The 18542-nt window shown below is 38.3% G+C and overlaps 1 protein-coding gene across 3 annotated transcripts in view; it reads left to right on the forward strand.

The window, feature by feature from the left end:
• The window catches only part of PTPN2 (protein tyrosine phosphatase non-receptor type 2), a 29041-nt gene extending 13139 nt beyond the window's left edge, over positions 1-15902 (forward strand). Inside the window, exons 6-10 of one of the 3 annotated variants that reach the window (XM_041399269.1) lie at positions 5006-5215; positions 6590-6748; positions 9182-9372; positions 10900-11146; positions 15539-15902. In XM_041399269.1, the coding sequence (XP_041255203.1) occupies positions 5006-5215; positions 6590-6748; positions 9182-9372; positions 10900-11101 (762 nt within the window). In that variant the 3' untranslated portion in view covers positions 11102-11146; positions 15539-15902. Of the gene's footprint in view, positions 1-5005; positions 5216-6589; positions 6749-9181; positions 9373-10899; positions 14859-15538 lie in introns of those variants that run through there. The other 2 variants (XM_041399270.1, XM_041399268.1) reach the window with 2 other exon arrangements.
• Positions 15903-18542: the final 2640 nt, after the last annotated feature.

Genomic DNA, 18542 nt, shown 5'->3' on the forward strand with positions numbered 1-18542 from the left:
GTCTGTTTGTTCCAGCTATGTCTTGTAAGATATTCTCTCTCCCTATAAATCTTGCCTTATTTTAATTGAAAGTGCTAGTGTGGCAAGTTTTCAAGGTTGTCAGAGAACTTGGGAAAGGAGAGCTTGAAGATGTTCTGCATGTTGTTTTATACAACTATTCATATATTTGTTCCCAAATATTTGAATTTATAGTAACTATTGATGGCATTATGAGATAATACTAGTTCATAAGTTCCCTCATGTGATTAACATGATTGAACTTGGCATGTTTTTGCTTGGTCTTCTCCATGTTAGAATAGCTTTATGAAATATTTGTCCTGCTGACCTGAAGAATTTCTCTTGAGTAGTTTGTTTATTGACAGCAAAGGCAAAAGAAAGATGAGTAATGCCGGCTAGCTAGTGGCTGAAAAAGAACAACTCTGTCTTTTGGGAAGCTGATGCAAGTTTTCCTAACTACCAAAAAGGCTTCTTCATGGAATTGTTTGGCAGATGTTGGCCCTTACTTTTAAACTTCCTATTTTCAAAGGATACGATTTTCTTTACACGTTTACGTTTGAACATAACATTAACTGGAAAATGCAGAAATGCCTCAAGGAACAGCGCAAAGTATACTGTAGTAGACTTCTGAGTTGGAGCTATTGAGCACTTAAATTTCTGGGTTTGTTTTGGACCAGCAGTGCAGGCCTGTCAGCACTGCACAGAGTTTCTCGTGTGTCGTTGTCCTGGCAAACCCAGGACAGTCGTATAAATCAGTTTTACCAGTCTTTCTGTAATGAATTTTTATTTTATATCTGTAGTACTCTGGTAAGGCTCCGTCAATATTAACTCCAACGCATAATTTTTGTAAAAGAAGCAGAACATACTTGGTTACTCAAATGAAAAAAAGCTGCATAGTTTCTAGTCTAACACTGTCAGTGTTATATGCAGCCTTTTGTAAGAATTTGATAATTATACCATAAAACTTGTGGGAACTGAGCATTCACAGTAACTTGAAATGTGAGCTTAGCTGTGTTTATGTAAGTTATTCTGCAGGGGCCTTTGGTGGAGGCAGAGTGTAAGACATTTAGCCACTCAATGCCTGGAATATAGGATGACTCATGAACAAAATAGACTCTGCATGCCAAGAATACTTAAAATTTAGTATTTCCTTGAAAACAGAGACAACCAAGGTCATCTTTATAATGCAGGCATTCTGAGCTCAATTTAGTTTGTCTTACTGCAGCAAATCTCTTTAAGACATAAACAAAATATGGGTATATGAAGAGTAAAGTGTTTATGTTGTTACCAATGAAACAATCTCTGATTGGTTTTGTTGCTTGTGTTAAAGATTACTTAGAAATACAGGTGGGATTTGGGGCTGTTCTTTTTCAGGATTGTATCAGGTTATTTGTTAGTTTGATTTTTTTCTTATATATCTGTTCTAGGAAAATTTTGTTCTTGAGGCTAGCACAGAGAAAATGGAGAGAAAATGGTGTTTTTCCAACCAACCAGTGCCTCTTGGAAAATAAAGGGAGAAGGAAGATACTGTGCTCATGTTAAAATTTTGTAATCATTGATCTGTGAAGCTGTTGAATGGCTATGATTTGAAGCAATGTCTCCCAGCTTATTGGAGAAGTGATAGCAAAGTGTATGAGAGCTTATTAAATATATAAAATAACCTTTGCAAAATGTTGCAGGAGAATTGTTAGATCTTAACATATAACTTGGGAAAGACTCCACCTTGTGTTGAATATGCTTTTTTATATTATTTTTAATTGTTGCCTTTAGCTTTTTTATTCCTTAATGTCACAACTTTATGTATTGGTCTTTAGAGGAAGAAAATTTTGTTTTCAGTAATTTCTGGTGGGGCAACCCAGATATCCTGAGAAGGATACAATGTGACACATAACAAATGCTTTTAAGCAAAGCTACTACACTGGTACAGGGGAATTCAGACAAACTTTGCAAGGGCAAATGAGCATCAGATCTTCAGGGAAGCCAGGGATTGCTTGGGTAAGAAAACAGAGCAGTGAAATTTGAAATTACAGAAGGAACCTTTCTGTGAACGTATCTGAGACTGGGTTTCTGGAAGTAAGAATACAGCAGTAGAAGGAGAGGTTTGCAAATAAAATACTTGTTGATGAAGAAAGGACTAGGAGATAGGAACTAAATTTGATGTGACACTGGTGGTGTGATAGTTCAGAGTAAGTACCATTAATAAATCTGAAGTGGAATCTTGAGTCCTTCACAAATAGCAAATATTTGGAAAAACCCATTAGTAAAACAGATTCTCCCCTTAGTACCAAGCTTCTGTGTGGCTGTGACTGTCAGATTAAGGTAATGCAAGGCTGCTCAGCAGCCCTCACTAGCTGATCCTGTGGATGAACCAGAATGTTTCTGATAATTATTTGGCCCCCTTGCCCTCAAGGCCATTTTTATTTAAATTTTGGAAAGCATTTTGGCCATCATGAATGAGCAAACAGAGGAGGCTCTGGTAGAAGTTGATTTTGAATTTCAGTTTGTAGAATATTGCCATTATAGGATGCCTTTTCATTTTTATATGATCAAATTAGTTGTTAATGAACTTAAGCATGTACATTAAATATGGAACCACTGTAGGGTTGTAGGTGTTTAGTGTCTCCATATATTTGACCATTTCAGTAGCACTTTGATCATGGCTTTTATAAGCAGTGTGTGAAGCTTGGCAGACCAGTATTGTTTTGTCCCCCCCTGTTTTACTTGACTCTGATGAAGGCACCAACTTAACCTTTGAGAATTTTTGTAGTGTTTTATTTATGTTCAAACTCCAATGTGACTGAACAACCTGAAGTTACTCTACAAGATTTTTGCTCCTTTTTGTTTTGACTGATTGGCTAGTCACTGCAAGGCTTGTTTTGCTGGAAGTTAATCTAATGGGATGTTCCTTTTCTGCTCGAGTCCTCATGTGGATCTCTGTAACTTGGAGCTTGTCCTTTGATCATCTTTTGATTATACTGATTATGTTTCCAGCAGTCAGTGCTGAGCTGTGCGGTGTGGTGTCTGCTTTACGAGTTCATCAGGTTTAGCTATCTTGGTTATTTATAGAAAGCTTATTCCAGTAAAACTTTCACAGTTAGAGTAATTTAAAAAACAAAATCGTCAAAATAGTAGTTTAAGTGCTGTCCCATGGTCATACAAGGATTTTTTTTTTTTTTGGGTAGCTAGTTTTAGGGAATAAATGTTGGAAAATTGCATTGTGGTTACCATAGAACTAGCTGGTTTTCAGTTACCATGCAGAAATATATAATATTTCTATGTTATATCCCTTGTATATCACATGTAAAATTTTATAGTGCTGCCTGAGTCTTGAAGCCCAGGGGTTTTTATTTGAAAAGATTAGCTAGTTTCCTGGTAACACTTCAAATTAAATTAGTTGTTATTTAAATTTGACTTTTTGTCCATCAACAGTTGTGAATCAAAAAGCCAGACCTCTTCTCGTAACAGTCCCACGTCACTTCATGTAAGTGCTGCATGGCTCAGTGACTGGGAGTTGTTTAAGAAAGGGTGGTACAGATCCTCACAAAGGCAGTGGTTCAGCTGTACAGCTTGGCTGCCAAGCACCACTTGAAAGAGCCATTCTGTTTAAGAGAGCAGTGTGGGAGGTTTGAAATACTCAAATGGGATTTGACTGTAGGATTAGAGACTGCCAATTCAAAGATGACCAGCTGGTTCCAGTGCCTTGCAATGGGACTCTCGTAGAGACATGAAGAGACTAGGTATTTCTAGAATGAGCTGAAGGGATGGAAAATCATGGGACAAAATATTTCTGGAAGATAGCTGTGCATCTTAGAGTGACTGGACTCATGTTAATATCTACTATTTTCTGTGAAAGTATTGGCAGTCTTGCAGTATTGGGCATTGAAGGCAATAGACAAGTTGAGAGACTTATTTTTGTTACTGCAGAAACTATGAAATGAATTCTTTTAATTTCATAAAGGAGTTTCATAAGTTGTCTCTCATAAGAAGTAGAAACAGACTGAGCAGATGAAGAACAGTAGAATTTATTTTATTTCATGGCTATATTTTACTGTTGCTGAAGAAGAACAACAACTTTTCTGGAATACATTGATTTTAAATCCTTTTGTGTTCAAACGTTGCCAAAGTTTATGTAGGTGTCAGTCCATGTGGAAAATTAAATAACTGAAATAATAAATTAGAACTTAATTAATTAAAAATTAAATAACTGAATTAATAAATTAAAAAAAAATAACTGAACATTTATAAAATTCCTGAGCTACAATCAGAATCACCATGGCAAGGAGTAGCATTTAACAGTCTGAAGTGGGTTCCGTAAAAATGTGATCCAAATTTCATATACATACTCTCTTGCTGTCATTTCAGTACTTGCAGTTAGTTGGTTGTGTTAGGAGAGGAACTCTAACAGAGTGCTTCTAAAGCAGCTGTATGATTTTGGAATCCTGCTTTTTTACTTAAAAAAGATAGAAGATGTCCAACAGAAGTCTTGCTAGACATCCTTCTGTATGGGTTTTGTAGCCTTTTCCAGGAAGGAACGCTTCCTGCTCCTCTCAGTAATGTGGTTAGTATAAAGGAGATGTAATACCTCTTGGCATTAAAACTTGCTTGAAGCAAGAATGCAGAGTGTGTGCAATGCTGACATGGGTTTTTTCACTCATATTAATTCTAGCTGTCTAGTAACTGCTGTCAGAGATTGAACTGCATTATTGGTAGACAAACAAAGACATTTGGGAGTAAGTAGTAAAGCAAACCAAACAGAATGTTGGAAGTTTGAGAAGAAGGGAAAAACCCCGTGTGTGGTAATAATTACAAAGGAAAAAATTACCAACTCAGATAAAACTGCTTCAGCGTGCACTGTTGGTTGTCATCCAGCTTGAAGCAAGTTACTGGGTTGTTTGTGTTAATGGGAGGTTTAAAATAGAAAAGAGCTGTTGATTGAGATTGGGGAAATATGTGCTAACTGAGCCAAAGAAGAATGCTTTCTAGTTGTAGTGTTTGTTTTCACTTCTAGAGTGGTGAGTCCAGGATGATCTCTCATTTTCATTATACTACATGGCCAGACTTTGGAGTTCCTGAATCCCCAGCTTCATTCCTGAACTTCCTGTTTAAAGTCAGAGAATCTGGTTCACTGAGTCCCGAACACGGACCTGCAGTAGTTCATTGCAGCGCGGGAATAGGACGTTCCGGCACGTTTTCATTAGTAGATACTTGTCTTGTTCTGGTAAGTGTTTGCATTTTCTTTGTCACCCCTTCCCGTGTCCTGACACCCTGCCAACCTTCCCAATATGGGCTTTTTGGTCAGAAGGCTTTAAAAACATTGAAGCTAATGACATTCCAGTGGAAACTTTAATTTAAGACATCATGGGTTTTTTTCTTCACATATTTTGATGGCAAAAACACAGCTCTTGAAATGCATTTGCAAATTCCTCTTGAAGTACCCCAGGACAATTACATATTCTCAAAGCTTTCTGGAAAGTAAATTGTAAACATTCTTTTCCTTTTATGTAAGATGTGCTTAGAAAAGGTTGAGGATTGGTTGTATTTTCCATATGAAAAAAGCTTGTGAATATATATTGAGATGATTAAATCTGTCTTTTTCTCCAGGGCCCTTTTCTTGTGCATGCAGGAAATTGTTATCTGAACTAGGACAACAACTCAAGCATGCTCCTAATTTTCCTGCAGTGTGTAATGGAAGGTGGTGCAGAATTTCTCCTGCTGTGCAGCCCTCTGGGTGGTGGGGCTTGGCAGCTAGTTCCAGTGCCACATGGATGTATAGATTGTTGCTTATAGTGAACTGCATATCTATAATTGCTCATGACATGAGTGAACCTTGAATGTTAAACAATATTTTAAATAAATCAAAATTTTTGTTGGACTTTCAAGTCCAGGCACAGAGTTTTCTCTTTGTGCTTGGTAATAGTGAAAAGGACAGCACAGGTTTAACTGAAATAGAATTTCAATTGAATTACAAGAGACACATTTTCTGGTTTAGTTAGATCCTCTCAACTTACTTTTTTGGGGTTTTTTTGTTTTTTTTTGCTTCAGTTTTTCTTTGGTTTTATGCATTTTGAAAAACATAGGGCTATATTTTGATACAATTGTGCAATTGTACTTAAGAAACTTAATGTGGGGATAGGCGTGTGCCTTGCTTGGGTTTGGGGTTCTGCTTTGCATAAGGAAACTTCTGCCATAGTCAGTCAGTCTGAATTGCTGTTCTATTTGGAAGCAGTGGGAAGTACTACTTTACAGCTCTGATTCTTACAGTCCTATTTCAAGGTCCAAATACAAGCCTGAATAAAATTGAGCATATCTATATGTCTTAATTTTAAGACTTAATGTTAGGGTACTAATTTATTTGTTCAATACATGATCCTTGATTTGCTCATAGTAAGTTTTCATTAGATGGTTTGCATTTTTCCTTCAAAAACAAATTAGAAATAATTTGAGATGTTAATCTTCCTTATAACTAACAGAAGCATTGGTGCCCAAAGCATAATATGGAGAAATTAGTTTTTAGATTGAATGTTATGACTAATTTTTACTTGTAATTATTTTTTATATACCACTGACACTTTCAATGTAACTTGCTTTACAGATGGAGAAAAAAGACACATTTTCTGTAGATATTAAGAAGGTATTACTGGATATGAGGAAATATCGAATGGGACTTATTCAGACTCCTGATCAACTAAGATTTTCATATATGGCTGTAATAGAAGGAGCAAAATTTATAATGGGGGATTCAACTATACAGGTAATGTTTAGCTCCCTGTATTTGAACAGCAGATTGCAACAGTAGTAAAAAATAAGCTCCAGATTATTTTGAAACATGTAATTTTGTGAGATTTAAATTATTAACCTTTTTCAGTAGATGCTTAGGAGGTATGAAAGGGCATCTGTTCAGTGCTTTCTGTCAAACTAAACTTTTAACCCTGTGTATATGTCCCCTCTTAGATAAAATATTAAAATAATTTGTCTGTCCAAATGTTTAAAGAAAAAAAATGGTTCAATTGATGTTTTCAATACTAAAAAGGGAGGATAATGCCCAGTATCACTTTGAAGATAGCAAGGATCTGTTTTAGAATCTCTTTGCTATTTTCCTAGCAGGTAAGTTGCCTGATGCTACAGATAATATGTATTGGTAAAGTTGCCTTGTTTCTTCATAGCCTTTAAAATTTGTGTTACAGTTAGTACAGTCTAGCCAAGTGTAATGATTTTGGGTGCAAAGAGATGACCAAATCTCACTGTTTTATCAGTGCAGCTTGCAGACATAACAGCTTACAGCTTTATTAAGTGGCTGGGCCTAGGTGGGAGGGAGAAGTGGGAGGAGAGGCTTTGAAACACATTTAATTCTGCTTTCATGTGCTAGGGCTCTTTTATTTCGTTGATTTCTTGAAATCATGAATAGAGCAGATAAGCTAAAGCACATTTCCTTTCTTTATGGTATTGGTAGTGGTCTGATTCTTCTCTTTAACAAATGTTTCTTGACTTGCTGTATATAAAGAAATAATTTTACACAACTGCTAATCAACACCTAGATAGTGTGCTGCTGGTTTGATACTTGTGTCATATGTCTAGAAGGCTTCATGATTCATCCTAATGCTAACAGCAGTTTAGTCTCTTCATTTTGTGGAAGCTGTTTCTGGTGGTATGAGGTATTGTGTCTAGTAATATTTTTCTGCTTTGCTTTTTTTAAAATGCTCCATTAACAGTGAGCAGCTCTGGTTCCAAAACTTACCCGTCTAGATCACAAGTTTTCTTACTTCTGGGTATAAGGGAGCATTGTCAACTCAGAATACTGCTTGTCATGTTCAAGTGTGTTATTTATTCATAGTAAGAGAATGCCTAGGAGGGCACACTTTTCATTACTTTTCTTTTTCTTGTTACGATTCTTCAAATGATCTTCCTTAAATCAGTGGTTCCTGCAGTGCAAGGCATTTGTCCTGATGCTTCTCTCTTTAGGCCTTGGCATTATGTGCAGAAAATCAATTGGCAGTGCTCAAAAAAGCATATTTCTCTTTCAAGGTCAGCTGGGTCATTTTTATTCCATAAGGAATGGTTGACTCTTCAGAGTGTGAGAAGTATTCACTTCTCTCTGCTAGTTATGGAGAGGGCCTGAAGCTATTGAAAGTCTCTCTTATTTAACATTAGCCAAACGTTCATCTCTGCTGTCACCTTGGATTTTGGAAGGTAGTAAACTGTGCAAACACAACTTTGACTTTTAATGGAGGAGTCAGTTAATTGTTAAAACTCATTTTGCCAGCAGTCCATTTATAAGTAGCTGGTTTTTTATATCACTTTCTCAGTTTGATATTTAGTTTAGACCAGCAGTCTTGAAATCATTCCATGGACAGGAGTCTATTACTTGTTTTGAGAAGATTCAATTTTCAGTTCATCTACTTTATCATAGACTTTTAAAAGTAACTGATTGTTTCCCTACAAGGTGTTCTATGTATCTATAGGCACTTGCTGATTTGTGTGAGAAAAGAAGCAATTGGTTTTTAGGGCTGATTCTTTTCCTTTCTGTGCACTTTCTAGGGTTCTTTCCTACATGAAATTTTGTTGTAGCAAGTCCTTCAAACTATTTATCATTAGGAAAGAGATCTAGCAAAACAGGTTTACTTCCAATTTCATTTTTTCTTCCATCTCATTTCAGATTACTTCTCAAAATAATGTGAATAACTGTTTTATGATGCAGTAGATCTCTGGGCTAATGGGCCACTAAGTTAAACAGTAGGCCATGACTCTGGCACAGATAACTCTTTGTTAAATTTTCCCAGTTCTCTCTTTTTAGGCAGTTCTTGTATAGAAGGTCCTGTTGTATTTTGAAGCCGTAACAGGTAAGAGCGCAGCATAGGCCTGTAGCAAGTAGAGGGAAATGGCAAGTGCTGGATTTTATAAGACAGGATGCTTCCTAATTGTGAAGCTGCTGTGGACAGTACAAACTCCAAAGGTAGAGGCCCCATGCCTTTGCAGTGGCACAGTCCTGGAAAAATAGAAAAAAGGATCATTGGTGGTTCGAGAAGACACATCTTGACCTAACTTTATTTCTTCATCTAGCAATTTTTTTTTCTTGATCTGGTAGTTGCTTTAATCTACTTCAGTGGCTGTTCTTTTGGAAGACATCTTGGCAAGGGGGCCCTTTAATATTAGGGAAATGTTTGAAATGTGTTCTCCTTGTTTTCAGAAACGGTGGAAGGAGCTCTCTAAGGAGGACCAAGCGCCAAGTTCCGAGCAGTCTCCTCCACACCCAACCAAACTAACCACAGAGAAGTACAATGGGAACAGCATAGGCCTGGAGAACAATGATCAGATGGAGAAAATTAACACTGACCTGCCCACTAAGGTTCAAGATATCACAGATGGGAACATTGAAAAGTAGGCAAGATAAAGAAACTTTAAAAAGGCAGATACACTCTCTCAAAATGCTGAATTATTAGGCTACTTTTCTTTTTGTAAAAACATTCAAGATCTTTCTGCAGTAGCAAGAGAGAACAGGTGGTATTTGACTGTCTTATTTAATGATTTTAAAAATGCCACCTCAGTGATTCCTTGTGATACAGTTTTACTGTTCAGAAGTCAAGAGAAGAAAAGCGAGTGTCTCTAACTGAAGCAGCTAGACATCACACTTTGAAAGCATTTTCTTTACAGATTGTCAGTGAACTCCACTGTGAAGTGTGAGGTCCTAAAATTGTCCAGCATACTTTCATACTGATTTTAAGTAAAATGCTAACTTACATTTCAAAAATTACATGGTTCCTCAGAAACACAAAAGTTTTATCACGTACCACTTGTGTGTAGTGTTTGAAATTGTACCATTGGAGCAATGTATTACCCTCTGTTCATGTTAAATCTACCTGCTGTGAGTAGGTTCCTGTGGTTTAGCTGTGTCAGGTGAATATGCCTTTCTCTCAGGAGTGTTGAGGCCTCAGCTGGGAGGTGTTGTGTCACTTGGGCCTTCTCAGGTGTGGGCTGCCAGATGTTGATCCATAGCCAGAGATCCAGAAACTGGGCCAGGGCTGTGCCAAACTGAGCCATGTGGTGCACCAAAGAAGGCAGGGTCTGTCCCAAAGGGCTGCAGCCTGAGATGAGACACAGCAGTTCAGTGTAGATAGGCTGGAATTCCAAAATAACACCTGGCTCACCAAATGCCCCCATGAATTTCTTTATGTGTTTTCATGAGTGTTTTGAGAGAGAATGACAGCAATTCTGTAGTTGTTTGAAGGATCCCCTCACCAGAAGGTGTGAGGCTATGGGGGTGTGTTTTAGAGCTCAATCAAAGCTGGTTTTTATGTTATGCTGTCTTAGAGATTGTGAGGGCACTTCTGGAGACAAGAATTACAAGGTCATCCTGCTAGTTTAACACACAGAACTTGGGTTTATTGTGTGTCCCTTAGCAAGATCTGGTTTGCATTTTGAGATTAATACTGTTAAACCTGCATGCAGCCATGAGTAGGGGTTGGAGTCACTGTATCTTTGAGGCTGGTGTGAACTCTGCAGTGGAGGCACCTGTGTAAATACTGTGACACTTGCACGTGGTACCTGGCACTGTGTATAAAGGCAGCCTCCACACAAAACATCTCAGCCACCAAATGGGGCACAGATGGGGTGAAAGACGCAGCTCAGATAATTTAACTAACTCTGTTCTGTCAAACTCATAGATGAAGTACCCTGTACATCTTTACATGTGTCATTTACTTACTCGTGGGACTTCACTATCTGAAACTCTCTACATCAAGGCGGTTAAAACGTAATAAAAGATTGCTTGGTTTGGATTTTATATACTGCTGCCATATGCTACTGGTGGGTTAACTATTGGGAGTGTTGGAAAGAGGTTTGTTTTAATATTATAATAGCCTTTTTTCATGTTCTTCAGTGTAAGATTCACCTTTTTTTCTTTTTAAGTTCTATTCGAAAACGACTGCGGGAGGATAGAAGAGCAAACACAGCACAGAAGCTGCAGCAGATGAAGCAGAAGCTAAATGAGACTGAAAGAAAAAGAAAAAGGTGGTTATACTGGAAACGTATTCTCATTGGGTTTGGTGCACTGATTCTAGTTGGTGCTTTTTTTTCCTGGAAAATGTATTTTCAAAAACATTCCTTGTAAGTGAACAGTAAGTGTGACTGCTCCAACAGCTGACTTTGCTGGAAGGTAATGAGTAGGGGTGTGACTTTAAGCATAAATTCCTTATTCCTGGAATGGGTACAGACTGTTACATACAATAGAGAAGTGATGTAAACTTGATCTCATGTCGACATCTCAGGACTTTCCACTGCAGGTACTTAGAAAAATGAACCGCTGCCCCCCACAGAATTGATGGTTTTTGTTTAATATGAGCAGGTACAAACTTGCTGCAACTGTTTATACACTTTTTAAAATGGTGTTCTACCAGATCTTGAACAAATGCTGAACCATAGAGGTTTAGCTACTGAAGGCTGTCTGGATTTAAATTTACATGCCTGACATAAGCAATAAACAGTGTTGTATCATTTACATTATTAATGCAAAGAAGTTATCCTTAAATATGTGTAATGTGTAATGTACTAGTGACATGAACATAAACATTTTATATTCTTACGACCTAGGATAAATATATTTTATAATTGCATATTTAATCTTTTTGTAGTTCACTGTACTTTTAAAAGCTCAGTTTGTACAAATTTCTGACCAAAATAATTTCATTTTGAAACTAAATGTAATTATAATTTGTGCATGAAAAGAATAGTGCAGCTATTCCCCACATTTGAGTCTCCTGTTTGAAATGAGCAGCTAGGGGTCTGATGAAGCACTTGCCAGTTTCTACTCTGTTAATTTGCATTCCTTATTTATTTTTTGTAGTTTTCATTATTTAAGACTTGCAATTTTTTTTAAGGCTTTTGAGAACTTAGCCCCCACTGAAAGTCATACTGTTGATTAATGTATTCAGACTTCAGCTACTGTTTGCAGGCCAACATTGTTCAAGTTCTGACATTCCGTTAAATGTAAAACATAATGTTTTGTGTGTCTACAGATTTTAATTGCTAGAATGAATAAAATTAATTAATCAGTAATAGTTGTAGAAAACACATCAAAGGAAACGGTAGTTGAACTTCCAAGGGTGGCTCTAATAGAAAAGAAATGTTGGTAGTGTTCTGCCATACGCAGTGTTTTCAGCTCTATGAGCCACTTTGTTAGCTTCACAAAGTCTAGAACTGCTTTTCAGATTCCCCAGCACTGTATTAGACATGCTAGTAAAACGCTTAAAGACTAATACTTTGGGAGTATCTGTGCTACAGGCCATTTAAAATTTTTGAGCACTCCCTTTCCATTACTTGAGTAGTAACACTTTCTAAATAGCAATTCAACACAAACCACTTTCTGCTCTTTAAATTACCTTTGAATACAGAAATGGTATATGGCTGAATGTAGCTTGTTGTTCAAGCTAGGATATAGTAATTTGTAGGATTGGATTGTACTTTGAAACGGGAATTTTATTTATTCAAGCATTGCCTTGTTGGGTAACTTCAGAGAAGTTATGTTTTCTCCTTCTGTTTTCTAAGCTTGGTGTTTTCTCTTGGGTGTGGGGTCTTGGGGGTTTTCTTCCATTCCCCTCCCCCATTTTGTAAAGCACTTCTTGGATTTACTGCTGAAAAATACTCAAATAGCTGGATGATTATTTGCTCCTTATTCAAAGGAATTGACTTCAAAGTTTTCCAGTATGTCCAAGCTTGGTAGTCACATACGAGGCATGGGGCCCAGTTACTCTGACATTTGCTACACAAAGCTAAGTACAGTTTACTCTTTAAAATTCTCATTTTGCAATAGCTAAATACTATTCTGGACTACGCTGTTTGTATAGTAAACAAATGCTGAAGGGTCCAGATGAGGAAAACAAGTGTCGTTTCATGGAGTACTGGATTTGGGAAGTTGTGCGTCACTAGAACAAGACAATTTGTTCCATGGCATTGCTGACCAACTGTGCAGCTTGAATAGCAAAATGACTGCTGGGACATAGCACAGGCAGGCAGCTCATGTATTTGAAGACATTTCAGAATTTTTACAACCACAGTAACTTTTAGCCAGCAAGAAGACTGTAAAAAGATCATTTTTTTCCTTTAAGTTGAGGATAGGTTTTTCAGTATCAGCTGTAACTGATAGTAGGTGTAAATGTATGTGCCTTACAAAGATATTTTGGTTATGGAAAAATACATGGAATGTAATTTAAATGCTTTTGTAACAGAAATATTCCAGATTTTATTCTAGATACTTAAAAGCAGCTAAGGAAAAAGTGCAGGCAAAACTTGGACTGATACCACACTGTTATTTATTGCCCTTCTTTTGGCATGAGGAGGATTTCCTGGGCTACCAGTATCCTACAGGCACTGAGCTCTAACTGCAGCTTGTCAAGTTGTCACTTGATTTTTTTTTTTCCTGATTCCATCTTCTAAATTCTGGCTTTTCAGTTTTCTTGATCCTGAGTAAGCATTCCTCAGTTCAGGGTGGGGCAGGGCAGGGGGCAGCCAATTCAGATCACCTCATACTCTGTTACCTTCTTGATGCAATAAAGCAGGACTTGCACATTCAGCAGTTGTTCTGTAAAAGTTTGGTTCTGTGATTGCAAGTACCTTGGGAGTCTTAAATGTTAATAATTTAAGGAGGATGAACCAGTACAAGCCTTGGACAAAACTATTTTGAACAGTGAATTGTTCATGATAGTCTGAGAATAGTAAGGAAAATCAAATTATTGGTCTCCTTTTACATTCCAGGAAATTATTTGGATAAAAATCTTCTTTCTGGTCCATCACTAATCCTTAAAACCCAAAATCTGGAGGATTGTTTTCCTTGCTGCACACTAAGCCCTTGTGATACTTTGTTATTCTGGAGGATTTAAATTTGCCACATTTTTACACAGCTTGGATGTTAAATAGGAACAAATATGGGCCAAAATGAAGAACTGTCAATCCCAGTCATCTCTATCATAGGAAATGCTTAAGGGGTGAAATGGAAGGACATGCCTTCTGACCCCTCTCCTCTCCCCCTCCTTGAGTTCTGGCAAACTGCTGCCTGGTCCCGTGCTACTTCTAAAATGTCGTTTGGCTTGATTCAAAATTGGTTTTGGTTTGGTTGGTGTTGGTTTTCCCCCTCTTTTCTGGAAATGCGTCACTCAAAATATTTGATGCATAGTGGGCATCTCTGATTAAACCTTTGGCTCTCAGATGAACACTTGTGCACAAATCATACACGTTTTCATAAAGAAAATACCTAGCAAACATTTGGACCTCCGCTGCAAGGGATTTGCAAGATTGGAATTAATCCTCTAGGTTTCCTATTTATGTTCTTGGTGCAGGGACAGTCCACTTAGTGACGGTACATCTGTATTTTCTTTGAAATGTATTAAGTAAAATAATTTAATTCAGTGTGAAATAGCAATTTGGAAAAAACCTCTGGATTTGTTATGGAAGTGAGATGTTGCCAGTGAAATGTGGCTTATTCTGTTAAACCTCGAGTAATATGGTTTACTGACATCAGTTTATGTCCCCCTGAAAAGGGAAGAGGCGTAAATGTGTATGCATGTATGTGTGACTGGATCATGCAGGCGATGAAAAAGCCTGGTTAGCTTTATGTTTAATGAATGTAAACCAAATTATTTAGTTTGCTGTTTGGCATTATAGTAAAACCTGAGACACTTGAGGACTGCACGAGAAACTAAATTAACAATGACAAAAGAGGAAGTCTTCTGCAGGGCCGGGAGGCTTAAGCTAGAGGACGGTATTTGCAAAGGTGATGTGACACACAGTAGTCTTCCTGGGCCTTTTTGTTTGCCCCCAAGTTTTAAAGTCAGTCTTTCATTTTTATGTACAAAAAATAAATGTGTTCAAAATTGCATCTCTGTCTGAGTCTTTATTTAAATTGGAAGGATAAATACTTGGAAGCCCTATTTCAATGTGTCGTAACTGGTGGAGGAAAGCTGATTTATGCATCAGTGTAGTGCTTGCAGAACTCAGACGTATTGTACGTGTAGTAGCTTGGGGGTGTGGTGCTGTGAACACCAAGGTCTCTTTCTGTAGACTCTCAGAGTAGAGCCTTCCCTTTGCCTAAAAATACCATGTCCAGTGCTGGGGTGTCTTTCTCACTACAGGAAATCTTTGCCTAGAAACAGTTACTTTCGAGCCGCTGTAGCAGGATTGGTCTCCAAAGCTGTGAGAGGTGATGTGTTTTGAGATGCAGCCTGCCTTAGTCCCTCTGAGGCCCAAGGAGACTTCTGCAGTGCTTGTGGTTACTTGTGGGAGGAAGTGGTTTGCTGGACTGAGAGCTGTACTTGAAACTCTCCAGCAAGGATGTGCCTTATACTGTAACATGGAAATACCTTCTGGAAAAGCAACGGCTTTCCAAGAGTACTTGCTCAGAGGCAGTAGTGGCTCCAGGGAACACATGAGAAGCTGTTTGGTGTTGACAGTGAGCTGCAAACCCCCTGTCAGTTCTTAGCTCTTTTTTTTTTGTTGTTGTTTTTAATCCCCGTACTCTGTACTGAATCGGTGACTTTCTTTTGGTTGTATGTCGCAGGCCGAGACTGACTGACACCTAAGCCTTGGAGACTTGTGAATATTCTGCAGCTATAAACTGCAAATTATTGACATGCAAAGCGAGACATGACCCCCCCCTCTTCGGGAACAAAAAGTGAGGTCTGTTAAGTACCAAGAAGACCTCAGTTATCTGTTTACAGCGTAAACTGCACCGAGGGGATGAAGACCACCAGCAGCGTGTGCTACTTTGCAAAACGAAATAATTTGCCATCTTGTGTTTTTATAATGCGTGTATTAATGTAGAAAGATGTAAAAGAACTAAATTAGGAAGTATTTTGTTTTGTACTGCCATTCTTATTGTATTTTTATACTTTTTGGCAGCATTAAATATTTTTTTAAATTGATGATGTGCTGTTGTGTGCGCATTATGTTAGGGAGAACCTGTTAAGAGTGTGTGTTGTGGAAAAAGAAAGGTTTTGCCTTAAGGTTTCCTGATACCGGTCTTAACTGGAAAATGGCAAAATTATTAGAGTGTGCTTCTTGAAAGTATTTTTATTAATGCTAAGTATTGTAGTTTGATTTAGGAGGAATTCTTGTACATTTCTTTTTGTAATACACCACTAAGAATATTATTTTAATAATCTGACCAGTTGGTTTGGTAATTCTTTTTATGTTTGCTATAAAACATGCACAGAATGTTCAGAGTAACTTTGTGATGGGAAAGTGTTCTGTTCGTGATGCTTTAAAGGGAAAACAGAGGTGAACCTGACCTCTCTTGACCCAGATTCCCATGTAGTTAATGGGAGCTGAGGAACAAAAACAAAGTGCACAAAAGTCAGTGGTGTCTGTAATTAAACAGGTTTTGGATTGTGCCATTGCCGTGTGTTCTATGTATGTATTCTCACATCTCCCACTTTCTGTCAGTCTTCTCCTTGACATAGTCAGGATGGATTGAAAATGGGTAAGCCACAGTGGTGCTTAAAGGAGGTCAGCAGGGTTTCCAGCCCTGTGCCTTCTGTAACAGAGCTGATCTCAATTCTGTGCTTGTTCTCTGATGGTTTCGGATAAACCTTAACTCACAAAACTGTATATTTACTGTGACTGTCTAAACAGGCATGTGGTGGGGTTTTACATGGTAGCAGCCTGAAATCTTACCAGAACTTGGTCTTGAGGTCCGTTCATGAAAGCAGTGATGTTCAGAGTCGTGTTCAACTTGAAGGGGAAGCTGAAGCAGGGCAGTACTTGGTGCTATTATGTGAGCTAAAGACACACTTGACACCATCCTGAAATAGTCTAAATTTCCAGTCTGGTTTGTCCAAAGTTTTTTTTCTTTACATGATTACCATTGTTCTGAGCCTATGTTGGAGGAGAAAACAACATGTGACTTGATTCAGTTTTCATTTTCAAGTTGGTGCAGCTGTGAAACCAGGAGTGTTTATAGCAAGAGATTAAGCTCTGCCAAAACCACTGCAACAAACCCTGCTATTGTTGATTACAGGAACAGGGCCTGTTTATACCACTTGGGACATCTTTGGATAAGGCTTTCAGCTGTTCATGCCTTTTACCTTTAGCTATGGTTTAGGTTTTCATTGTTTTCTTCCTCTTGGAGTTGTAAGCACGCAGTACATGACTACTGGAAGTGTGCATGTGCTGCCTTATTCTACCTGCTGCTGTCACATGCAACTAGTTTATCTTGTGAGGCATAAACAGCTGAATATCCTAATACAAATGCTGGTTGCCCTTAGTTTTTAAATGTTTTTCAACTACTGAGGTGCTGGAATAAAGTTGATGTTAGCCAACTTGATGAATCGGCAAAGGAGATCAAGATAAAGTAGTTCCAAAACCAGGGCTTTGCTGTGTTTTGTTGAATGCTGTTTTGTGACAGGAGAAGTCTTGCTTTCTGACCTCTATACTTGTTTGGTTGTTTCTACACAGGCCACAATTCTTGACTGCTGTTGAGAAAGTGTATTTAAAAAGGTGAAGGAAGGGGAGAGAAAGGACCAAGTGAGTGTAATTGTAGCCTTTAAAGAAATGGTGTTAGAATGATCGGATTTGTAAAAGCAATTTCTTTCCAAATGAAGAAGCTGTGATTTACTGACTGCCATTTCTTTTCTCCATGCTCAGGGGCGGTGTTACAGAGGTATTTTGTTTTGCTGGTTATCTGAACAGCAGGGCAAAGGTGCAGCCTTTGTCCTGCAGGAAGGTTTTGGTGCGTGCAGGGCTGTTCTCGCCTGTCCCGGGCACTGGAGGCAGGAGTGGCTCGGGGCCAAGAGCAGCGCCGCCCACGGAACTGCCGGCCTTGGGGAAGCTGCATCCTTGTTCCTCCCGCAAGGATCCGACTGCCCTCTACCTTCTTCACAGGGAACAGGAAAGCCCTGAGCATTTTCTCTTTCAGAAAGTACTCCCAGTGTTCTTCTTTTCCCTTCTCGAGGTTTCACTCGATCTTTGGCTCACTTAAGAAAAATACTGTGAAGAAAGTAACTCCCCTTTCATTGCTTCTGTCTACTCCTTCAGTCCCTCAAGACTTCATTTGCTCTCCTGCTCTGTATGGACCTTGTAGTCACTTGGCTCAATTTGAATATGGTTATTTTTCCAACTAGCATTAGGCTTATCAGACTCGCCTTGTGCTACACGTGGCCTTTTGTATGCATTCCTTGACTGCATCTGCATTTTGACTCACCAAATTTGACTTATCAGTCTGGATACCTGTGCAAGCTCCTAAAAATATATTTTGGTTAATTCTCACTTTTCAACTCTAGAACTCACCATCTTGCATCCATGATTTAAAGTTGGTTTTAAATCAGCTGATGTGACCAAGCACTTCCAAAAGGTCAAAATTGAGCACAAAGCTAAATACTGTAGTGCAACAGGTACCATGACAAACATGGAACATGTGAACCGTTCATCACTCAGCTGCTCTCTCAGACTAAGCCTATAAAATACAGATACCAGACTGCCTGATATCAGACAGGGTTTCCTGATTGCTTTATATTTCAGGGCACTGTATTAATGTTCAGTCTAAGAAGGCTCATTTACCTAGAAAG

Source organism: Onychostruthus taczanowskii, unplaced genomic scaffold (assembly GCF_017590055.1).
Source record: "Onychostruthus taczanowskii isolate IOZ18803 unplaced genomic scaffold, ASM1759005v1 scaffold16, whole genome shotgun sequence".
In the NCBI taxonomy this organism is placed as follows: Eukaryota; Metazoa; Chordata; class Aves; order Passeriformes; family Passeridae; genus Onychostruthus; species Onychostruthus taczanowskii.